This window comes from Apium graveolens, chromosome 3 (genome assembly GCF_009905375.1).
Source record: "Apium graveolens cultivar Ventura chromosome 3, ASM990537v1, whole genome shotgun sequence".
NCBI lineage: Eukaryota > Viridiplantae > Streptophyta > Magnoliopsida > Apiales > Apiaceae > Apium > Apium graveolens.
In genome coordinates, this window is record NC_133649.1 from 6204246 (window position 1) to 6224138 (window position 19893).

General features: G+C 33.9%; 1 protein-coding gene across 1 annotated transcript; it reads left to right on the top strand.

Moving 5' to 3' along the window:
- Positions 1–13488: 13488 nt before the first annotated feature.
- On the top strand, positions 13489–19668 carry LOC141713790 (uncharacterized). Its single transcript, XM_074517365.1, has 7 exons — positions 13489–14002; positions 14167–14578; positions 15136–15413; positions 15500–16162; positions 18036–18200; positions 18290–18462; positions 18652–19668. The coding sequence occupies exons 1-7, from the start codon at positions 13489–13491 to the stop codon at positions 19666–19668; spliced, it is 3222 nt and encodes a 1073-aa protein (XP_074373466.1).
- The last annotated feature ends 225 nt before the right edge of the window (positions 19669–19893 follow it).

Genomic DNA, 19893 nt, shown 5'->3' on the forward strand with positions numbered 1-19893 from the left:
GTTTTGGGGCACAACCGAAGTCCGGGAAGTGGCCGGAACTCTCGGCTGGAATCTGGAAATTCTAGAAACCGGCGAGATGCCGGTGGTCTTCCCCGTGGTTCCGGCGAAGTCTCCCCCCTGCTCCGCCCTTGAATCCAAAACCCCTTCCCCTGTTTGCATAGGAATTGTTTCTGCATTTTTGGTTTTAGAAATAATTCAAAATCTTTTATTTTAATTCCTAAAATTATTTTAAAATTTCAATTTTAATTTGGTTAATTATTTAATAATTAACTAAATTATCTTAAATTCCAAAATTTTATTTTCTTTTATTATTTTCAAAAAAATCAAAAATTTGATTTAATTATTTATAAATTATTTTAGTTAGTTATTTATGGATTTAATTAATTAATTAATTCATTTAATCAATTAATTTTATTTATAGATAGTTAAATAAAATGCAAATTATTTATAATTCATAAAAAATATTTTGAGCCTTTAAAAATTATATTTGAGTATTTAAAAATCAATCAATATTATTATTAATTGATTTATTCGTATTTTGTTCATAATAAATAAACCCTTTGTCCGTTTAATACGAAACGAACGCCTCTAGACTCAGAAAAATATTCCGCTTTCAATAAAAATACTTTCAAAACCCAAATTCTTTTGTTTCGAAAGGTCGCTTGATTTACAAATCGATTCTGAGTCGATTATTGATCGAAAAATTATATTTTTGACCCGATTTCAGTTTTAAACGTAGCTAGTCGAACCTTTTGACGAACCGAGGCATGTGTGATATGAAATATGTGATATGTGAATTATGTGCTTATGTGCTATGTGAATTACGTGTGTACATGGGTCAAGAGTCTGGTATTTGACTGTTTTCTTTATGTACGGTCTATCGTATGGGTAGACAATAGGGTTTTGACGCGTACTTCGTCGAGTAATTATCATTTAGGTGACTAAAGTTATATCTTTTAATTTATAGATGTGGATCACTCGAGACAATCAGCACCAGATGTTGGAAAAAAAGTAAAATGGAATGGTATCGGATATCTGGCTTCTAGAAATCGCAGGAGCAGCATATCAGTAAAGTGTTGAAAAGAAAGACGGTGATGTTTTGAGACAGAATGTCAGAATGAGGGATTGTGTTATTGCGAGTATGACTAACTGCTAAAAACCAAAGGCAAGTATCCCTATCATCACTTATTGTTCAAGTGATATTTATTTTGAATCTTATTATACAAGTATTCTTCTCTATTCCCACTGCAGAATAGATAAATATTTTATATATCGCTGAAATAAATGATTCTGTTTATGCAAGTACTCTTCTGATATTCTATGTTCAGAATAGCTAAGTGATTTAACCTATCAAATGAATGGATTTATAAATGTTTTGGATTTTGAGAAAAATGATTTGGTTGCGAGTATTCCTGCCCAAGTGAATGGGGGAATAAAATTATTTCGGGTGTCGAGTATTATGACCCCTTTTCAATAAAATATTTTAAGATTGGATGGTTACTGTTGGATTTTAATCGCAGCGGGGGCATGGCAAAACACTTTTACACATACAAAATCCAAATAAAAGCATATAAATCGTGAATAAAAATTCGAGGGATCGAATCTAACCTTTTAAAATAATTCGGAGACAACGATCAGAGATCCTTAGCAGTTGTTCCTCAAGTGTGAAGCACTCCACCGGTATCCACCAAGAAAACGATGTTAAGGAGGAGGAAGGAGGTGGAGAGAATTGGGTTTTCCAAACTTTTTGGATTTTCGGGTTTGATGTGGGTTGGAATAAAATAGGGTCTATAATAGTGTATTTATAGGCAAAATTTTCAGCTGAAATTTTCCCATAAATAATATTATTATTATCCCATTTATTATTCTCATTAATAATTAAAACACCTTTTAATTATTAATCCTTTTTCTAAATACTTTAGAAATAATTCTCTCTCTTGATTTAATTTCCAAAAATTAAATCCTTAATTAATAATATTAAGAACTTTTCTTAATTAATTTATAATCAATTAAATCTCATTTAATCAATTATTAAATTTGCCAATTAATTATTTATTTCATAAATAAATAATTATTAGCCATTATTAATTAATTCCTCCACCATTAAATCATTCTCTTTTTATGGTGTGACCCTGTAGGTTCAATATTAAGCCGGTAGTAGAAATAAATAATAATAAAACTGTTTTATCATTATTTATATAAATTCTCTAATTTATTAAATATGATTAATTAATTAATCACATTTATTCTACATCATGAGGGATACTTCTCAGCATATCGCGACTATCCGGATAATATGAATTCACTGCTTAGAATACCAAGAACCTATTCAGTGAATAGTTACCGTACAATAAACTCCTTCTACCCTACAATGTTCCCGATTAAATACAAGGCATGGATCTCGTGTCAAGCCTATCTAATTCAATCACTTTGCTTACCATTTACTATGCGTAGTTCTATGCAAATTAGAAACTCCTTTCTAATTTCATTTACTCTGACCAGAGATTCCTGAACTAGCATAAGTGGATCAGCCTTGAACATTCGCTTCCTTCACTGGAAGGGGTAGATCCTTTATTGATCATACACCATCTTCGTGTACAAATTCCTATACCCAGAAGAGCCCTAATAATTGTCCCTGGAGACTAAGAACTAAACCAAAGCATAGTTCAGTGTACACAAGATGACTATGATGACCTCAAATCTAAGGATACTTGTACAACTATCACTATGTGAATAACTGCTGACACGTGAGTGAACTCCATCAGTTGTTCAGCTGTGCGAGTCATGTTCAGTGAACTTATTCCATAATAAGCACCTACATACTAGCTATAGTGTCACCACACAAATGTCTATGAGAACAGACATCCTTCATAATGAAGCAAGCATAGTATGTACCGATCTTTGCGGATTATTAATTACCAGTTAGTAATCCTATGACCAGGAACTATTTAAGTCTAGATTTATCATCTTTTTAGGTCTCACTATTATGATCTCATCATAATCCATAAAAAGCTTTACTCTAAATTATGGTATATCTTATTTAAACACTTAAATAGATAAAGCCCGTAATAAAAATAAAACAAGTCTTTATTAATATCAATGAAATCAAAACAGATTACATAAAAGTTATTCCTAAATCCTAATACATGATTGGACTTAGGACATATTCCTTTCAATCTCCCACTTGTACTAAAGCCAATCACTCTGGTATCTAATACCCATCTTGTCTTTATGACGATCAAAGTGACTTTTATAAAGTAGCTTTGTGAGTGGGTCTGCTATGTTGTTGTTTATGTTAACTCTATTTCAATACAATACAAGAAATGTTACCGCGCTCCCACTAACCCTTTTGTAGACGCATGGTTCATCTACGTTTTTGATAAAATCAAACTCTTTGATTATCTCATCAAAACGAATGTTCCATCTTTCGAGAAGCTTGCTTTAAACCACATATGGTTCGCAGTAGCTTACAAACTAGGCTTTCATTTCCCTTGGAAAGAAAACCATCTGGCTATATGCCATATCTCATAGTCGTAGTAAGCAGCAATCGCAAGCAAAATCTGAACTGATTTTAACAGGGCTACAGGTAAAAGGTTTCATCAAAGTCAATCCATTGCCTTTGTTTGAATCCTTTTGCCACAAGCCTGGCCTTATAGGTCTCCACCTGGCCATCTGCTATAATCTATCTTTTGTATATCGTATACATAGATTTCATTCTGGATTTCATGGCACTATGCCATTTCTCTGAGTCAACACTACTCATAGCCTCATTATAGGTCACAGGGTCGTCATCATCAATGATCGACAACTCATTGTCATTCTCAATGACAAGGCCATAATACCTCTCAGGTTGGCGAGACACTCTCTCTGACCTATGAATGGGCTGTTCCACAAAAGGTTGTTCAGTCAGAACAGGTGTTTCCACTCGATCTGTAGTAGTTTGTGCTTCTTGAACTTCATCAAGTTCAATTTTGCTCCCACTGTTTCCTTCAAGGATAAACTCCTTTTCTAAGAAGGTAGCATGTCTGGAGACAAACACCCGATGATCGGTGCAAAAGTAATACCCTAAAGTCTCTTTAGGATATCCCACAAAACTATATTTTCCGCATCGATATTCCAGCTTATCTGGGTCAACTTACTTGACATAAGCTGGACATCCCCAAATCTTAACGTGTTTAAGACTCGGTTTCCTTTCTTTCCATATCTCATACGAAGTTTGAGGAACAGATTTTGGAAGGCACCTTATTCAGTAAATATGCTGAGGTTTCCAATGCATAACCCCATAGGAATACTGGAAGATTTGCATAGCTCATCATGGACCGAACTATATCTAACAAAGTTCGATTTCTCCTTTCAGATACTAATCTGGAGGAGTCCACTAGGAGACTATACTATTTACTTTGAGATAATCCAGAAACTCTCCGTTCAAGTATTCACCACCTCGATCTAATCGAAGAGTTATAATACTATGTTTTGTTGTTTCTCCACTTCATACTTATATTCTTTGAACTTTTCAAAGGCCTCAGACTTGTGTTTCATCAAACACATATCTGAATCCAGATCTATCATCTATGAAAGTAATGAAGTATGAAAATCCACCATGGCTTGCGTAGACATTGGTCCACATACATCTGTGTGTACCAGTCCTAGCAAATTTGCAGCCCTCTCTCCATGTCTACTAAATGGAGACTGTAATGCCACTATAAAGTGAGATTTTCATCATCCATTTTCTTTTATTAGTTTGTTCAATATGAAATAAATTATGTCACATACATACAGACCATTATTTAAAGCACCACGTCCATAAAGAATATTATCTCTAAGAATAGAACATTCATTATTCTCAATAATAAATGAAAATCCAGCCAAGTCTAACATGGGAATAATATTCCTCACAATCGAGGGAACAAAATAACAATTATTTCAAATAATAGTCTTGCCCGTAGGCATATGTAAATGAAATGATTCTACATCTTCAGCAGCAACTCTTGCTCCATTTCCCATCAGTAGAATCACCTCCTCTTCCTCAAGAGTCCTACTTCTCCTTGGTCCCTGCAACAATTGCAGATATGAGAACCACAGGCAGTATCTAATACCCAAGTAGAAATTTGATTTAATGACATATTCACTTCTATCATGAACATACCTGAATCAGAAGCGGTAGTCTCACTACCCTTCTTCTTCTTCAATTCTGCAAGGTAAACCTTGCAGTTCCTCTTCCAGTGCCCCACCTTGTTACAGTGAAAGCAAACAACTTTGCTCTTGGGGTCTTCTGCTTTTGGTGGAACCGGCGTTTTCTCACCTACTTTCTTCTTCTTGGAAGGGTTCCTCTTCCTTTTCTTAGGATTGGAACCTTCACCAATTAGAAGAACAGAACTCTTCTTAGGGGGAAAATTCGATCCCGCAGTCTTCAACATGTTGTGGAGTTCAGGCAGGCTGACATCCAACTTATTCATGTGAAAGTTCACAACAAAATACGAGAACGAACTCGGAAGCGATTGCAAGACCAGGTCTTGGCTCAGCTCCCCATCCATGACAAAACCAAGCTGTCCAAGACGTTCAATCAAATTGATCATCTTAAGTACATGGTCATTCACAGATGATCCCTCAGACATCCTACAACCGAACAACTCCTTCGATATCTCATATCAAGCTGTCCTCCCCGCCACATCATACAACTCTTGTAGATGCATGAGGATAGTGTGAGCATCCATATGCTCATGTTGCTTCTGTAGCTCAATGTTCATGGAAGCTAGCATGATGCATTGAGCAACATTTGCATCATCTATCCACTTACGATACACAACATGTTCATCATTATGTGCATCACTAGCAGGTTCAGTAGGCTTAGGTGAGTCAATCACGTATTCCAGCTTCTCAATCCTGAGAACAATTCTCAAGTTTCGAAGCCAGTCAGCATAATTAGGACCAGTCAATTTGTGAGCATCCAGTATGCTTCTGAGCGATAGTGCAGAAGACATGACGTACAAAGTAAATCTGTAAATGATAAACACATAACAACACTTAGCAAATATTCGATTTCATTTTAAAACACTATATGAATCGGGTCTTTATTCATAAGTGGCTCCCACTAGTTTTCCTAATTTATTCAACCCCCTACATGAAAAATTAAGCATTCATAATGCTAGTGGGAATAGGGATCCTACATTCCATTACACAACCCCGGCTGTGGCACGAAACGCCATGTAATGTTCAATAGGCAGACAACTCTTGTCAATTACATATAATGTTATTCCCTAATCAAACTTTAGCCACTTGAATAATTGAGTCACGGCTGTGGCACTACAAACTCAATATTATAAGTCAAGTCTAACCCAACATTCCGTACAATTGAATCAGTCCCCAAAGGCCCACGGCTGTGGCACGTAACGACCTTTAGATTCTTATTCAATGTACACATCTCTATGTAATAGACAAGTATTTCTTATTTCGAAATCAAAGCCCTCGGCTGTGGCACGAAACGACAATGATTCAAAAATAAGAACTACTTTCCTATCATGTTGGAAGGCTATGACCGACACAAGCCCGTTGTATCATTGGCCAATTACTACTTGATATTATTTAATTTTAGAGGGATTATATTATGTTACAATCATAATCATATTATAAAGAGATTCTTCCTTTTAAATTAAATATTTCAAATCAATAATCAATAATCAGATGATTCCCAGATCGGGTGGAGCATTGTCAAGAGGCGTCACTTAATAACCCTTTCTTACAGATAGAAATCTGTTGTTGACAGAATTATCCTTTCTCTCATATCGAAAATTCATATTCAATTACGTGTTTCATAAACACAAGAATCTCATGATTGTATTCATAATATTATTATTAAGGTTATGAAACAATTTCACTATACTAGGTTGTCTAACAAACGCCTTATGTTTATTTAAGTTCACCTAAATCTATCATCGCATGATAAACTAAGCATATATCACATATATCAACATGAATAAACATCAAGGTAGGCATGTTACATCATCTAGCACATTAGTCTAAGCATTATACATCTCTATGTATCACATGAAGCATTTAAAATCAATTCAAACGATCAAAAACAGCTTTAAAACACTTCATGGAAATATAAACAGTTCAAAACTTTTATATAAACTAAAATTGATCACTCCATTAGATCCGTCTCGAAAAAACGAATCCAACGGTATATTGCACGCCTAAAACGGAGTTACGAAACTCCCAGAAAATCAATTTTAAAATCAACAGAAGGGTGTAACGCATTCCGGTGATGCGTTACACCCTTTTTCAGCCATTAAAGGGTGTAACGCATTCCGTGAATACGCCACAGGTGTGTAACGCATTCCCGGAATACGTTACACCCCTATTTTTTTTTTTTGCAGCCGCCGCCGTCCTCATCGCATGGATTTTCGCGCCTGTCAGTCCTGTTCCCTGTCTGCTTTTCTTTCCTCCGTGCAGAAGCATTCAACAGACAATAGTACAGATATATACAAACATATATATATATACTTTATATACATATATTTATACTTATTTAATTACGAATTTAATTAAAATAACTTCAAAAATTCATAATAAATAATCCATACATCATAAAATTATGAAAAAAATACCCAGACGATCTACAACACTTGTAGAACCCAGATCAACATTCAAAATTATTCTGAGAAACGATTTCTCATCAGACAAAATTAATCCATAATATAACTTGTAAAAATCATAATTAATTCATACAAGCACATAAAATTCTGAAATTTTACCACAGATCTATATGCATACAACCTATGCTCTGATACCATTTTTGGATTTTAAACGCAGCGGAGGCATGGCAAAACACTTTTATACATACAAAATCCAAATAAAGGCATATAAATCGTGAATAAAAATTCGAGGGATCGAATCTAACCTTTTAAAATAATTCGGAGACAACGATCAGAGATCCTTAGCAGTTGCTCCTCAAGTGTGAAGCACTCCACCGGTATCCACCAAGAAAACGATGTTAAGGAGGAGGAAGGAGGTGGAGAGAATTGGGTTTTCCAAACTTTTTGGATTTTCGGGTTTGATGTGGGTTGGAATAAAATAGGGTCTATAATAGTGTATTTATAGGCAAAATTTTCAGCTGAAATTTTCCCATAAATAATATTATTATTATCCCATTTATTATTCTCATTAATAATTAAAACACCTTTTAATTATTAATCCTTTTTCTAAACACTTTAGAAATAATTCTCTCTCTTGATTTAATTTCCAAAAATTAAATCCTTAATTAATAATATTAAGAACTTTTCTTAATTAATTTATAATCAATTAAATTTCATTTAATCAATTATTAAATTTGTCAATTAATTATTTATTTCATAAATAAATAATTATTAGCCATTATTAATTAATTCCTCCACCATTAAATCATTCTCTTTTTATGGTGTGACCCTGTATGTTCAATATTAAGCCGGTAGTAGAAATAAATAATAATAAAACTATTTTATCATTATTTATATAAATTCTCTAATTTATTAAATATGATTAATTAATTAATCACATTTATTCAACATCGTGAGGGATACTTCTCAGCATATCGCGACTATCCGGATAATATGAATTCACTGCTTAGAATACCAAGAACCTATTCAGTGAATAGTTACCGTACAATAAACTCTTTCTACCCTACAATGTTCCCGATTAAATACAAGGCATGGATCTCGTGTCAAGCCTATCTAATTCAATCACTTTGCTTACCATTTACTATGCGTAGTTCTATGCAAATTAGAAACTCCTTTCTAATTTCATTTACTCTGGCCAGAGATTCCTGAACTAGCATAAGTGGATCAGCCTTGAACATTCGCTTCCTTCACTGGAAGGGGTAGATCCTTTATTGATCATACACTATCTTCGTGTACAAATTCCTATACCCAGAAGAGCCCTAATAATTGTCCCTGGAGACTAAGAACTAAACCAAAGCATAGTTCAGTGTACACAAGATGACTATGATGACCTCAAGTCTAAGGATACTTGTACAACTATCACTATGTGAACAACTGCTGACACGTGAGTGAACTCCATCAGTTGTTCAGTTGTGCGAGTCATGTTCAGTGAACTTATTCCATAATAAGCACCTACATACTAGCTATAGTGTCACCACACAAATGTCTATGAGAACAGGCATCCTTCATAATGAAGCAAGCATAGTATGTACCGATCTTTGCGGATTATTAATTACCAGTTAGTAATCCTATGACCAGGAACTATTTAAGTTTAGAGTTATCATCTTTTTAGGTCTCACTATTATGATCTCATCATAATCCATAAAAAGCTTTACTCTAAACTATGGTATATCTTATTTAAACACTTAAATAGATAAAGCCCGTAATAAAAACAAAACAAGTCTTTATTAATATCAATGAAATCAAAACAGATTACATAAAAGTTATTCCTAAATCCTAATACATGATTGGACTTAGGACATATTCCTTTCAGTTACTAGTTGCGTAAGAGGCCGAGGCACCGGTCCAGCGTGGGCTATTATACGGAAGTGTAATATCTTACAAGGCGAATATATGCCTTTTCTGGCGCCCTATAGGTACCGTATGGCTGCGGAATATGGGTAGTACCTATATTTACGGTATGGCTGCGGGATACCGGTGCTGTTTCATGACTGATCATCAGGAACAGCATAGTGCATAATTGGTTCCAATCTAAACCGTTGTTTCTAAATTATTTTGATAATCATAGAATAAATTATTTATCAACTGTTTCCGTTTCGGATTAAAGGTGAAATACAGTTTTGATTTAGTTCCTGCTCGGTTTTGAATAAAGTTTATGATTCATTCCCTAATCATTGTTTCATGTTATTGTTGTTTATGATATTTCCGTAAACAGTGTTTTACGAGTTTTATTCTCGTCAAGATTCAAAGTATTTGAATACAGTGAGAAACAATTATCCGATTCTTTAATAAATTTTCTATTTCTGCAATTATGATTTTAAAATGATCTGCGCTATTGCAGATGTCGGATTTATATCAAAATGGCCATATATATTACAATGATCTTGCTGAGCATTTCTTTCGCTCATACTTGCATGTTTTCAAATTTAACCTCCAGTGAGGATTAACTTGCGCTGTTTAGCCGCGTAATTCAAGGAAGCAAAGAAGAAGCTTTTGGAAGGTGGTTGGTCCAGGTTTTGCGAACTACTGTAATTTCTATTGTGTAAAGTTGTTTATATTATATTATATTATAGTTGTGTATCTTATAGTTGGGCCTAGTATACTTCTTTTCGAAGTTGTACTAGCGAGTTAAGTTTTGAGATTGAGAATTGTTGAAAAGAGTTTTAAAAGAAAGTGAAAAATAATTATTTGTGGAATTTGGATATCTTGTTTCTAGAACTGTAACCTTAAAAGATCTTGGATTAGTTTGGGGTCATAGATGCTAAATATTTTCCGCTGGCATTTGTATATTGATTAAACTGGTTATTTTGGATTGAGGTTTCATAATGACGACCAAATCACAGGTTGGTATCAGAGCTGAGGTTATAGTAAACTAGAAACGAGAGTGTGTAGGAGTGTGTATAGCTATGTGAGGACATTTGAGCTCATATCGAGTTCATGTTGGACTATTGGATATAGTACCAACGAGTAAGCTAAGATAGGCGCATTCGTTTGAGATGGTGGTGTTAAGCTGGCCAAAACTCCTGGAAGTTGTAAACTTCTATTGTGGAATCCTCCGAGACTACGATTCGACGACGATGAAGATTATCGATATCCTTGAAACATGAAGAAGTGTCTAGAATCAAATGGCGAGTCAACAGAAGAGTTCAAACAGGAGATAAGTATTAAGACCTTGGCAATACCTTCTCTTTCTATAACTTCTTTTGACTTCTCTCAAAAGAGATATTTGTTAGAGGATATATTCCCTAACACTCATTTAGTCATTTTATGCCAGAATTTTGTTCTCTGGATTTCATTTCCTTCAGAAATATCAGCTTTGAAATCTTTTCAGTTTTATTCATTTGATTTTAAATTCCTTTCACATTCTTTTATTCTGACTGAGATGAACAACCCTAACTATAAGGGACACAAGGTATATTTGTCTGTGTGATAGGAGTTGGATGGGACGCTGTCACTTGTGTGTGTTGTGACTACAAGAAGGTTAACAACCTTTAGTAGTATCTTAATTTGGACACGCAATACCAAGTTCATTTGATCATATTGATCTCTCAGTTATTCTTTCATTTCAACAATATTTTCTCACAAATTCAGATTTTAGTAACCACAATGGTGGAACACTCGTTATGATATAAAATTCTTTTCTCTTTGAAATTCCATGATTTTATCATCTAAAATATTCGAAGATATGCCAATCAAGTTAGGCGGAGTTACCTTGGTCAAGTTAAAGTAAGGCTATGTGAGGGAAGTACCAATAGCAACAGTGAATTGCAATGCGATTAAAAATATTGGTGGCGTATAACGAAGTCAATCTGTTTCTTTATTTCTCTCTCTATCTCTTTTTTTTCTTTTTCTTTTTATCTTTCTCTCAATTCTTCTTCATCTCTATCAGTAGAATTGATTCAATTGAGGAATTGGTCAAAAGATATGTGGAAGGAACAATGGTAAGGAGGGAAGCTCCTGTGATCATTATGTTATACAAGGAATCCAAGTTTATCTGAAATTTTGAGAAAAGTTACATGTGCAAGATTGGAAAGTTGGTAACAAGACCCTCAGTGCTTTCTTCTGCTGATTCCGAGGATGGAATCCTTATAAGGGGGGTAGATTGTAATATCCCATATTTTCAGATATTATTAGTATTATTATTTGAAATTGTCTATGTAATTTTTATGTGAATTTTAGTGAATTATATGATAATTGGAGTCGATGTTTTGGATGTTTATATATGATATTCTTTGAGTATACTAATTGTTATATGTCCAGAATAAAATATAGATAATTATGATATTTTTCAGGTAATTTTTGGACTGTTATATAATTTTATAATGATTTATGGATGTATTAATTATTTTCTAAGTAATTACAATACTATTTTATAAAGCCGGGAATCGTCCAACTTCAACCGTTTTTACGTTTTTACAACCCAAAACTCTTTCGAAAACTCCTTCCAAACCTAATCTGGTAATTCCGGACATTTTCCGTGTTTTAACTTTTTCAATCCGTATTATGGTTTAACCCGTACGCATCCCGACGTAAAATTTTCGATACAATAATTATTTCGATAAATCAATAAAACCCGTATTCTCCAGAGACGGGATATTTTTTACATTATTTTCTCATATGGTGTTTTATAAGAAGCCCGGTTTTGATAATTATCCAAATCTGATACTAAATTGTATCGTTTCTATAGTTACTTAGCGACTAAGTAATCTATTTTCGGATCTGATATGATCCAATGAGATACTTGTTACGTGTTTAAAGATGTATTTATATGAATCGATCTGTAATTTAGACGCGTGTTTATTTGTGTTTTTATCGAGGTGCTCGTTTTATCTCATTTTATGTGCGTTTAAATGTATTTTATGTGTTTTCGGGATTTTCTGTTAAATTAGGAAGCGGTTCTGTTTCTCAAAAATAAACGAACTGGGACCCCACCGGGACGTCAAAGCCGACAAAATTTATGTGTTTATTTTTATAAAATTATGCGTATTTTAAAAACCCAGTATTTTTTATATTTTTGAATTATTCACAATTTTTGGGAAATTTTGATACAAATTTTATATTTTATCGCTTTTAAAATTATTCCCCATAATTATTATTTTGGGGCTTAATTATTTTAATTAGGGAATAAAAACACCCTAAATTATTTTTTGGGGTATTTATTTTTCAGAAAATATAAATAGCCATTAATTCTTTTATTTCATTTTGATTTTCATTAAAAACAAAAACCAAGAACAAAATTGGGGGTAAATTTTCTTCAAGAACACAAATCCAATGATTTTGGGAGATTTAGGGATCCTCTGTTGATGCTCTACATACCAAAGCAATCCTCTCAATGAGCCCGTTCTATTGGTACCATTTTTATAAATTGAGGTTGCTTGATTTTGAAAATCGATTTTTTGTTCATGTTCTTGAATTTCGATTTTTGATTATTGATGATTGTTGATTGTTTTTGAGGTTATAATTAGCTTTAGGATGATTTATAGAATTGATTTATGTATTTATACTAATTGTTTGGTTGCTAGAAGATGCTTACCGAGTTCTTGGTTTGTTATATTTTTTATGTTCGATTTTTAGATTTTTGGGTGTTAGTTTGATTGATTTTAATCATATGAAGTCATTTCAAAAAAAACATGAGACCGTACAATTCACTTTTCCAATTCACATCTATCGGAGGGAAAATAGACCGGAAGATCAATAATGGAGGTTGTCCATACTACTTCAAGCTAAATGGTCAAAATTATCACCTAATTGGTAGTCTCAAACATAAGGATGGCCAGCCACCTAAATTTTGTCAACTTTATGTCTATGATACTGAAAATGAGTTGCAAACCGGATGAACGCTGTTCCTGGATCAGATGCTTTAGATCCAGATATTGCTCAAGGATTGTTGGACATGCTGGATGAACACAATCACCTAGCTCAAGGATTTAGATATGCACGTGACCGCTTGAATTTGCCCGAAACAAATGACTTTCACTTGCTATTGGTTTCTTCTAAATCTGCCTCTGGTAGACCTAATCAGGTTGGACCATCAAACGAGGTGGCTGCTTTATTGGTTGGTGACAGTGATGATACATGTCCATTCAGAGACATTGTAGTTCAAACAAAAGAAAGGTATCTGAAAAGGGTTTTTGAGACTTGCAAGCACTTTATGCACCTTCAGTATCCTTCGCTTTTCCCATATGGAGATGACGGATTCCATTTAAAGATCCCTCTACACAACAAGAAACACCAATGTCAAGATGTTGAGACAGATAATGATCAAAATCCGGATGAGACACATCATAGAACAACAGTCACAATGCGGGAATATTATGCTTACAAATTGATGATACGTCCTGATAAAGGTATTTCGCTAAAAAAAACAAAATTATTCTGGATGGAAAACTTTATAATAGAGTGTGCTATGATTATTGATGATATTATCATAGTTTAAATTGCTATTTTTTACCTGTAATGATCATGTTTAATAATCAAAGTAACTATACTGTCCGTTCAACATCGTGAACAGGAATGAATCTTCACCTCGGTGGAAGGTTATGGCAGCAGTTTGTAGTTGATGTTTTTGCTGCAGTTGAGCAGTATAGGTTGGACTGGATAAGAAATCATCAGAGTGTTATAAGGTCGGATTTGTACAGATCCATTTGTGATTCAGTTGCAAAAGGTGATACATACCCATGTAATAAAGGAAAAAATGTCATTCTTCCAGCAACTCATACCGGCTCTCAGAGATACATGAATCAATATTTTAAAGATTCTTTGGCAATTTTTCAGACTATTGGACATCCATCCCTATTTCTTACAATGACATGCAATACACAATGGCCAGAGATTAAGAGTACGATGGAACATTTTCCCGGAGTAGATGTTGCAGACAAACCGGATGTAATAGCTAGAGTTTTTAAGCTAAAGCTTGATCAGCTGTTAGACCTTATTAAGAAAAAAAAATTATTTTGGTAAATGCATAGGAGGTAATTCTCTCTCTTTTTGTAAAAATTATTTTGTCCATTTCAAATTTAGAGTAGACTACAGTTACATCTCTTATTCATCTTATCCTTCAATATTCATTTTGCAGTCATGCATGTTATTGAATTTCAAAAGCGTGGTCTTCCTCATTGCCATATGTTGATATGGTTACATCCACGAGACCGCCCACAGAATATGGAACAAATTGATAAGTTGATATCTGCATAAATACCTGATCCTAAGAATGATCCGATTGGTTATCATGTGGTTCATAATTTTATGATTCATGGACCTTGCGGAAAGGACTACTCATATTCACCATGTATGGTGAAGGGGTAGTGCGGTCGTCATTTTCCCAAAAAGTAAATTCTTTATTTCATGCCTTTTTCCAATAAAATAGGCTGGCATTTATTTCAAAATTAACTAGATTTTGACATGATATATTTTAAATGTAATTTGGAATTTTTAATATATTATTTTGCCTTCCTTAACTATTCTTATGAAAATATTTCAGATATAATGCCAATACTTTCTTTGACGATTGTGGTTTCCCAGTATATTGTAGACGCCGAACAGAGCTTCACGTAGAGAAGAAAGGTGTCAAATTGGATAACCAGTTTGTCGTACCTTACAACAGAGATTTGTTAATCAGGTTTCACTGTCACATAAATTTAGAAGTTTGCAATAGCTCACGTTCTTTGAAATATCTTTTTAAATACTGTCTCAAAGGTCATGACACAGCTATAATGCTTTTAAGGAAGAAGCACACTTCGGGTGAAACAAGCACCTCATGTACAAAGCCTAAGATAAGAGACGAAATAAAAAACTTTTGGATGGACATTATATCTGTGCTTCTGAAGCTGCTTGGCGTCTATTAGGTTTTGACATTCATCATCGATTCCCATGTGTTGATCGTTTGCCAGTGCATCTGGAGGGTGAGAAAAATGTGTCCTTCAAGAAGCATGACAACCTTCAAGATGTTGCTGACAGAGCAAAGATGAGATTTAGTAAACTTGAAGGATGGTTCGAGGCAAATAAAAATATCCCCGAGGCAAGGCAGTTTATATACAATCAGTTTCCTCAATATTTCACTTGGAAAGGTGATGTATGTCATTGGAAAATACGTGAAAGAGGCACAGTTTTTAGACGATTGTCCGATGTTCATGCTTCATCTGGTGAGACTTTTTTCCTCCGGATGATTCTTATGCACATAAAGGGAGCAACTTCCTTCAGGGATCTAAGGACTGTAAACGGAATTGTATACAATACATATAAGGAGGCATGTGATGCACTTGGTCTCTTGAACGATGATAGGAAATGCCATATTACTATGTCCGAGAATGTAGTCCATGTTATGCTATATCAGCTCAGACAGCTTTTTGTTTTCATTCTCTCGAATAATCAAGTCGCTGATCCTCTGAAGCTCTGGAATGAACACTGGAAAGCCCTTTCTGATGACGTATTATATTCCCGCAGAAAATCTACTGGAAATATCAACCTTCAATTGAGCGAATCTGATATTCAAAACATAACATTAACAGGTCAGTTAACATCATGTTTTATCTTATTTTTTTCATTTCAAAATTCATTTATAGTTTCCTTTTGTAAAATGCCGTTATAAATATGTATGAAGAAGTACTACCGTTTTTTAATTTCTAACATAGAAACCTGATCCTGACACAGAAACCTTATCCATATAACATAGATTCAAAGTCTAATTTTAGTGCAGTGTCTCACTCTTAGTTTTAAGTATAATGCTTTCTCAGAATTATCAATCTGCATCAATATTGCAGTCATGCGCGGTAGTAGTTGCAGCCAAGTATCAAACATTACCCGCCTTTATTTTAGGTGGAATGAACCAGGCTATCCCCTCCAATTTAAATTAGAGAATTCACATGACATGTCATTAGTTTAATACACAGTCTATATACTTTTGTATTTGTTCTATTACTTAGGCTATCCCCTCCAAATTAAATTAGACCTGCCTTTAAGGTCGGTAATTGACAAAGCAGCTGACATATATATGGATTCAACTGGCTTTTGTATATATGCTTTTTAATATTTTTTGTTAGTTCAATTACATGGAATGCTACATCTTAATAACTAACGAGTATAATCTCTACATTATACATTTTTCTTACAAATCATATGTGTTGTGCTGATGGGTTCTTACAAGCTGATTCGTTCTTATTTGGACTCTTTGATCAATTTCTCTTTTAGACTCTTTCATTTCAAAATTTAAATAAGGTCTGATTTAATACAATGTCTCTGAATGATAATCTTACAAGGTCTGATTTTACACATCATAATGTCTGATTTGCACAATAATCAACAATTGATTTTCAATTCTCAAATAAAGTCTGATTTACAAGTTACATGTAATTACTTGTTATATTTTCATTAGTAGTTGCATCTTAGTTATTGACCAGCACTTAGTTACCTTTCTGGTTTAGTTATTAGCAACACTGATTGTATGCAGACCATATAAACAGAGCACAAAGAATTAACAGGTCAATAACATAAAATTAATTATATGTGTAGCAAAAATAATAAAATTAATATATATATGGTGTAGCATATATATATATATTAATATAAAATAATATAATTATATGGTGTAGCATCAAAAGTAATATAAAATTAATTAAAACTTGACAGTAATTTATAGTGTAACATCAAAACTAATATAAAATTAATTAAAACTTGACGGTAATTACAAATCAATATATATAAACAAAAACAAAAAAATTAATAAAAACAACTCCTCTAATAAGGTGCAAAAAAATAAAGTGATAATAAAAATAGATAAAACTAAAACATCCAAGTCTCAACATTGAACCTAACAAAGAAACCTTATCCATATAACATAGATTCAAAGTGTAATTTTAGTGCAGTGTCTCACTCTTAGTTTTAAGTATAATACTTTCTCAGAATAATTAAACTGCATCAATATTGCAGTCATGCGCAGCTAGTAGTTGCAGCCAATAATCAGACATTACCTGCCTTTAAGGTTAGGTGGATTGAAACAGGATATCTCCTCCAATTTAAATTACAGAATTCACATGACATGTCATTAGTTTAATACACAACTATATACTTTTGTATTTGATATATTACTTAGGCTATCCCCTTCAATTTAAATTAGACTATTACTTTCTTATTGCTATTACCTGCCTTTATGGTATTTGTCCTCTCCTATATTGCCATAACAGAATCTTTTGCCATGACACATAAATCTTATTTTGAGAATGATTTTTACAAATTAATTTAATGCCTACAACAATGAATCCTGCACCTTACTGATTTGGTGACACCTTTATAGAATTCCAGGCAACTAATACTTGAGTAATCTACATGTGTATCTTACTTATCCAATTATTGACTTTTTATTTATCTATATACTATTTTCTGCAGAGATAGAAAAACTGTTCAACGATGTTGGGAAGAGCCTCAAGGATTTCACCATACTTCCTGTTCCTGATCCCAGCTTTTTACATGAATTAGAGAACAGGCTAATTTGTGAAGAGTTTGGTTACAACCGAGATCAGCAGCGAGAGGAGCATAACAAGCTGTTTAGAAGTTTAAATGAAGACCAACTTTAGGCGTATACTTCTATTATCAGCAGCGTTGAAAATAAGGTTGGTGGCGTTTTTTTGTATATGGTTCAGGCGGTTGTGGGAAGACATTTCTATGGAAAATATTATGTTGCAAACTTTGTAGTTTAGGAAGTATTGTGCTCCCGTGGCCTCCTCTGGAATTGCAGCAACACTTCTTCCAGGAGGCAGAACCGCTCATTCAAGATTTCACATTCCGTTTAAGCTTGACCAATTCTCGGTTCCAGGTATTAAACATGGAACAGAGCTTGGAGAATTAATAAGAAGACCAGTCTCATCATATTAGATGAAGCGCCAATGCAACATCGCCATTCATTTGAAAGTGTTGATCGAAGTTTGAGAGATCTGTTGATCCTCTTAGAGCCGGTTTACCCTCTGGTGGTATAACCATAGTTTTTGGTGGAGATTTTCGCTAGATTCTTCCAGTTATACCCAAAGCCAGCAGAGCACAAATTGTCGGTGCTTCATTGAATAGTTCCAAGTTGTTGCAGCACTGTCAAGTTTTTTTGTTGGAGAAAAACATGAGGCTCAGTTCTGGAAGTATAGAGGCTGAAAACAAAGAAATTGCAGAATTTAGCAAATGGGTACTTGATGTTGGGGATGGTACACTGCCCAATATTCATCCAGATGATGTGGTCCATGATCCCGATGTTTCCATTCCGGAAAAATTTATCATACGATCACAAAACAAGCCAATCAAGCATATTGTCGACACAATTTATCCAAATATTTCAAAAAACATTACCAATCCTGATTATTTGAAGAAAAGATCTATTCTCACGCCAACCAACGCCATTGTTAGTGATATAAACTCTTACATTCTTGATCTCATTCCAGGTACTACACATACTTATCTTAGTCAAGATTCACTTTGTGACAATAGTGGACATGATAATGACTTTGGATCTGCTTTTCCGGTCGAATATCTAAATTCCATAAACATGCCCTGGCTTCCTAGACATGACCTCAAAATTAAGGTTGGTTGTGTAATTATGCTGATGGGAAATTTGAATCAAATTATGGGTCTCTGCAATGGCACAAGAATGATTGTTAAGAAATGTCTACCCAACAGTATAATTTATGAGGTTCTTACTGGTTCGCAGGTTGGTACTATGCACATCATATCGAGGATTGAGATGGTTCCCACAGACACAGCTTGGCCTTTTGAGTTCAAGAGGGTTCAGTTTCCAGTACATCTTTGTTTTGCCATGACCATAAACAAAAGTCAAGGTCAATCACTAAACAAAGTTGGATTATACTTGCCTAGATCGGTTTTTACGCACCGTCAGCTATATGTTGCTATTTCAAGGGTCACTTCTCCATATGGGTTACATATTCTGATTGATAGTGAAACTGGGGGATCAACAAATGTGACTGTAAACGTCATTTTCGAAGAAGTTTTCTACAACTTGCCCGTCAATGAGCACACATAACAGTTCCCTAATGTAAACCTTTTCATCTTAAATTTAATTTCTATTTATTTTAGCAATAAATTTTTTGCAACCAAGTATTATGTTTTGTGTGTTGTATGTTTTATTATGAAACATGAAATTTCTTTCCCCTCCAATAAAAATAATTTAGTAATGTCTCAATCGATGATACTATAAAAAGATCCTCGGCACACTTCACACTACATAATTAAATTTTTGTCGATATTG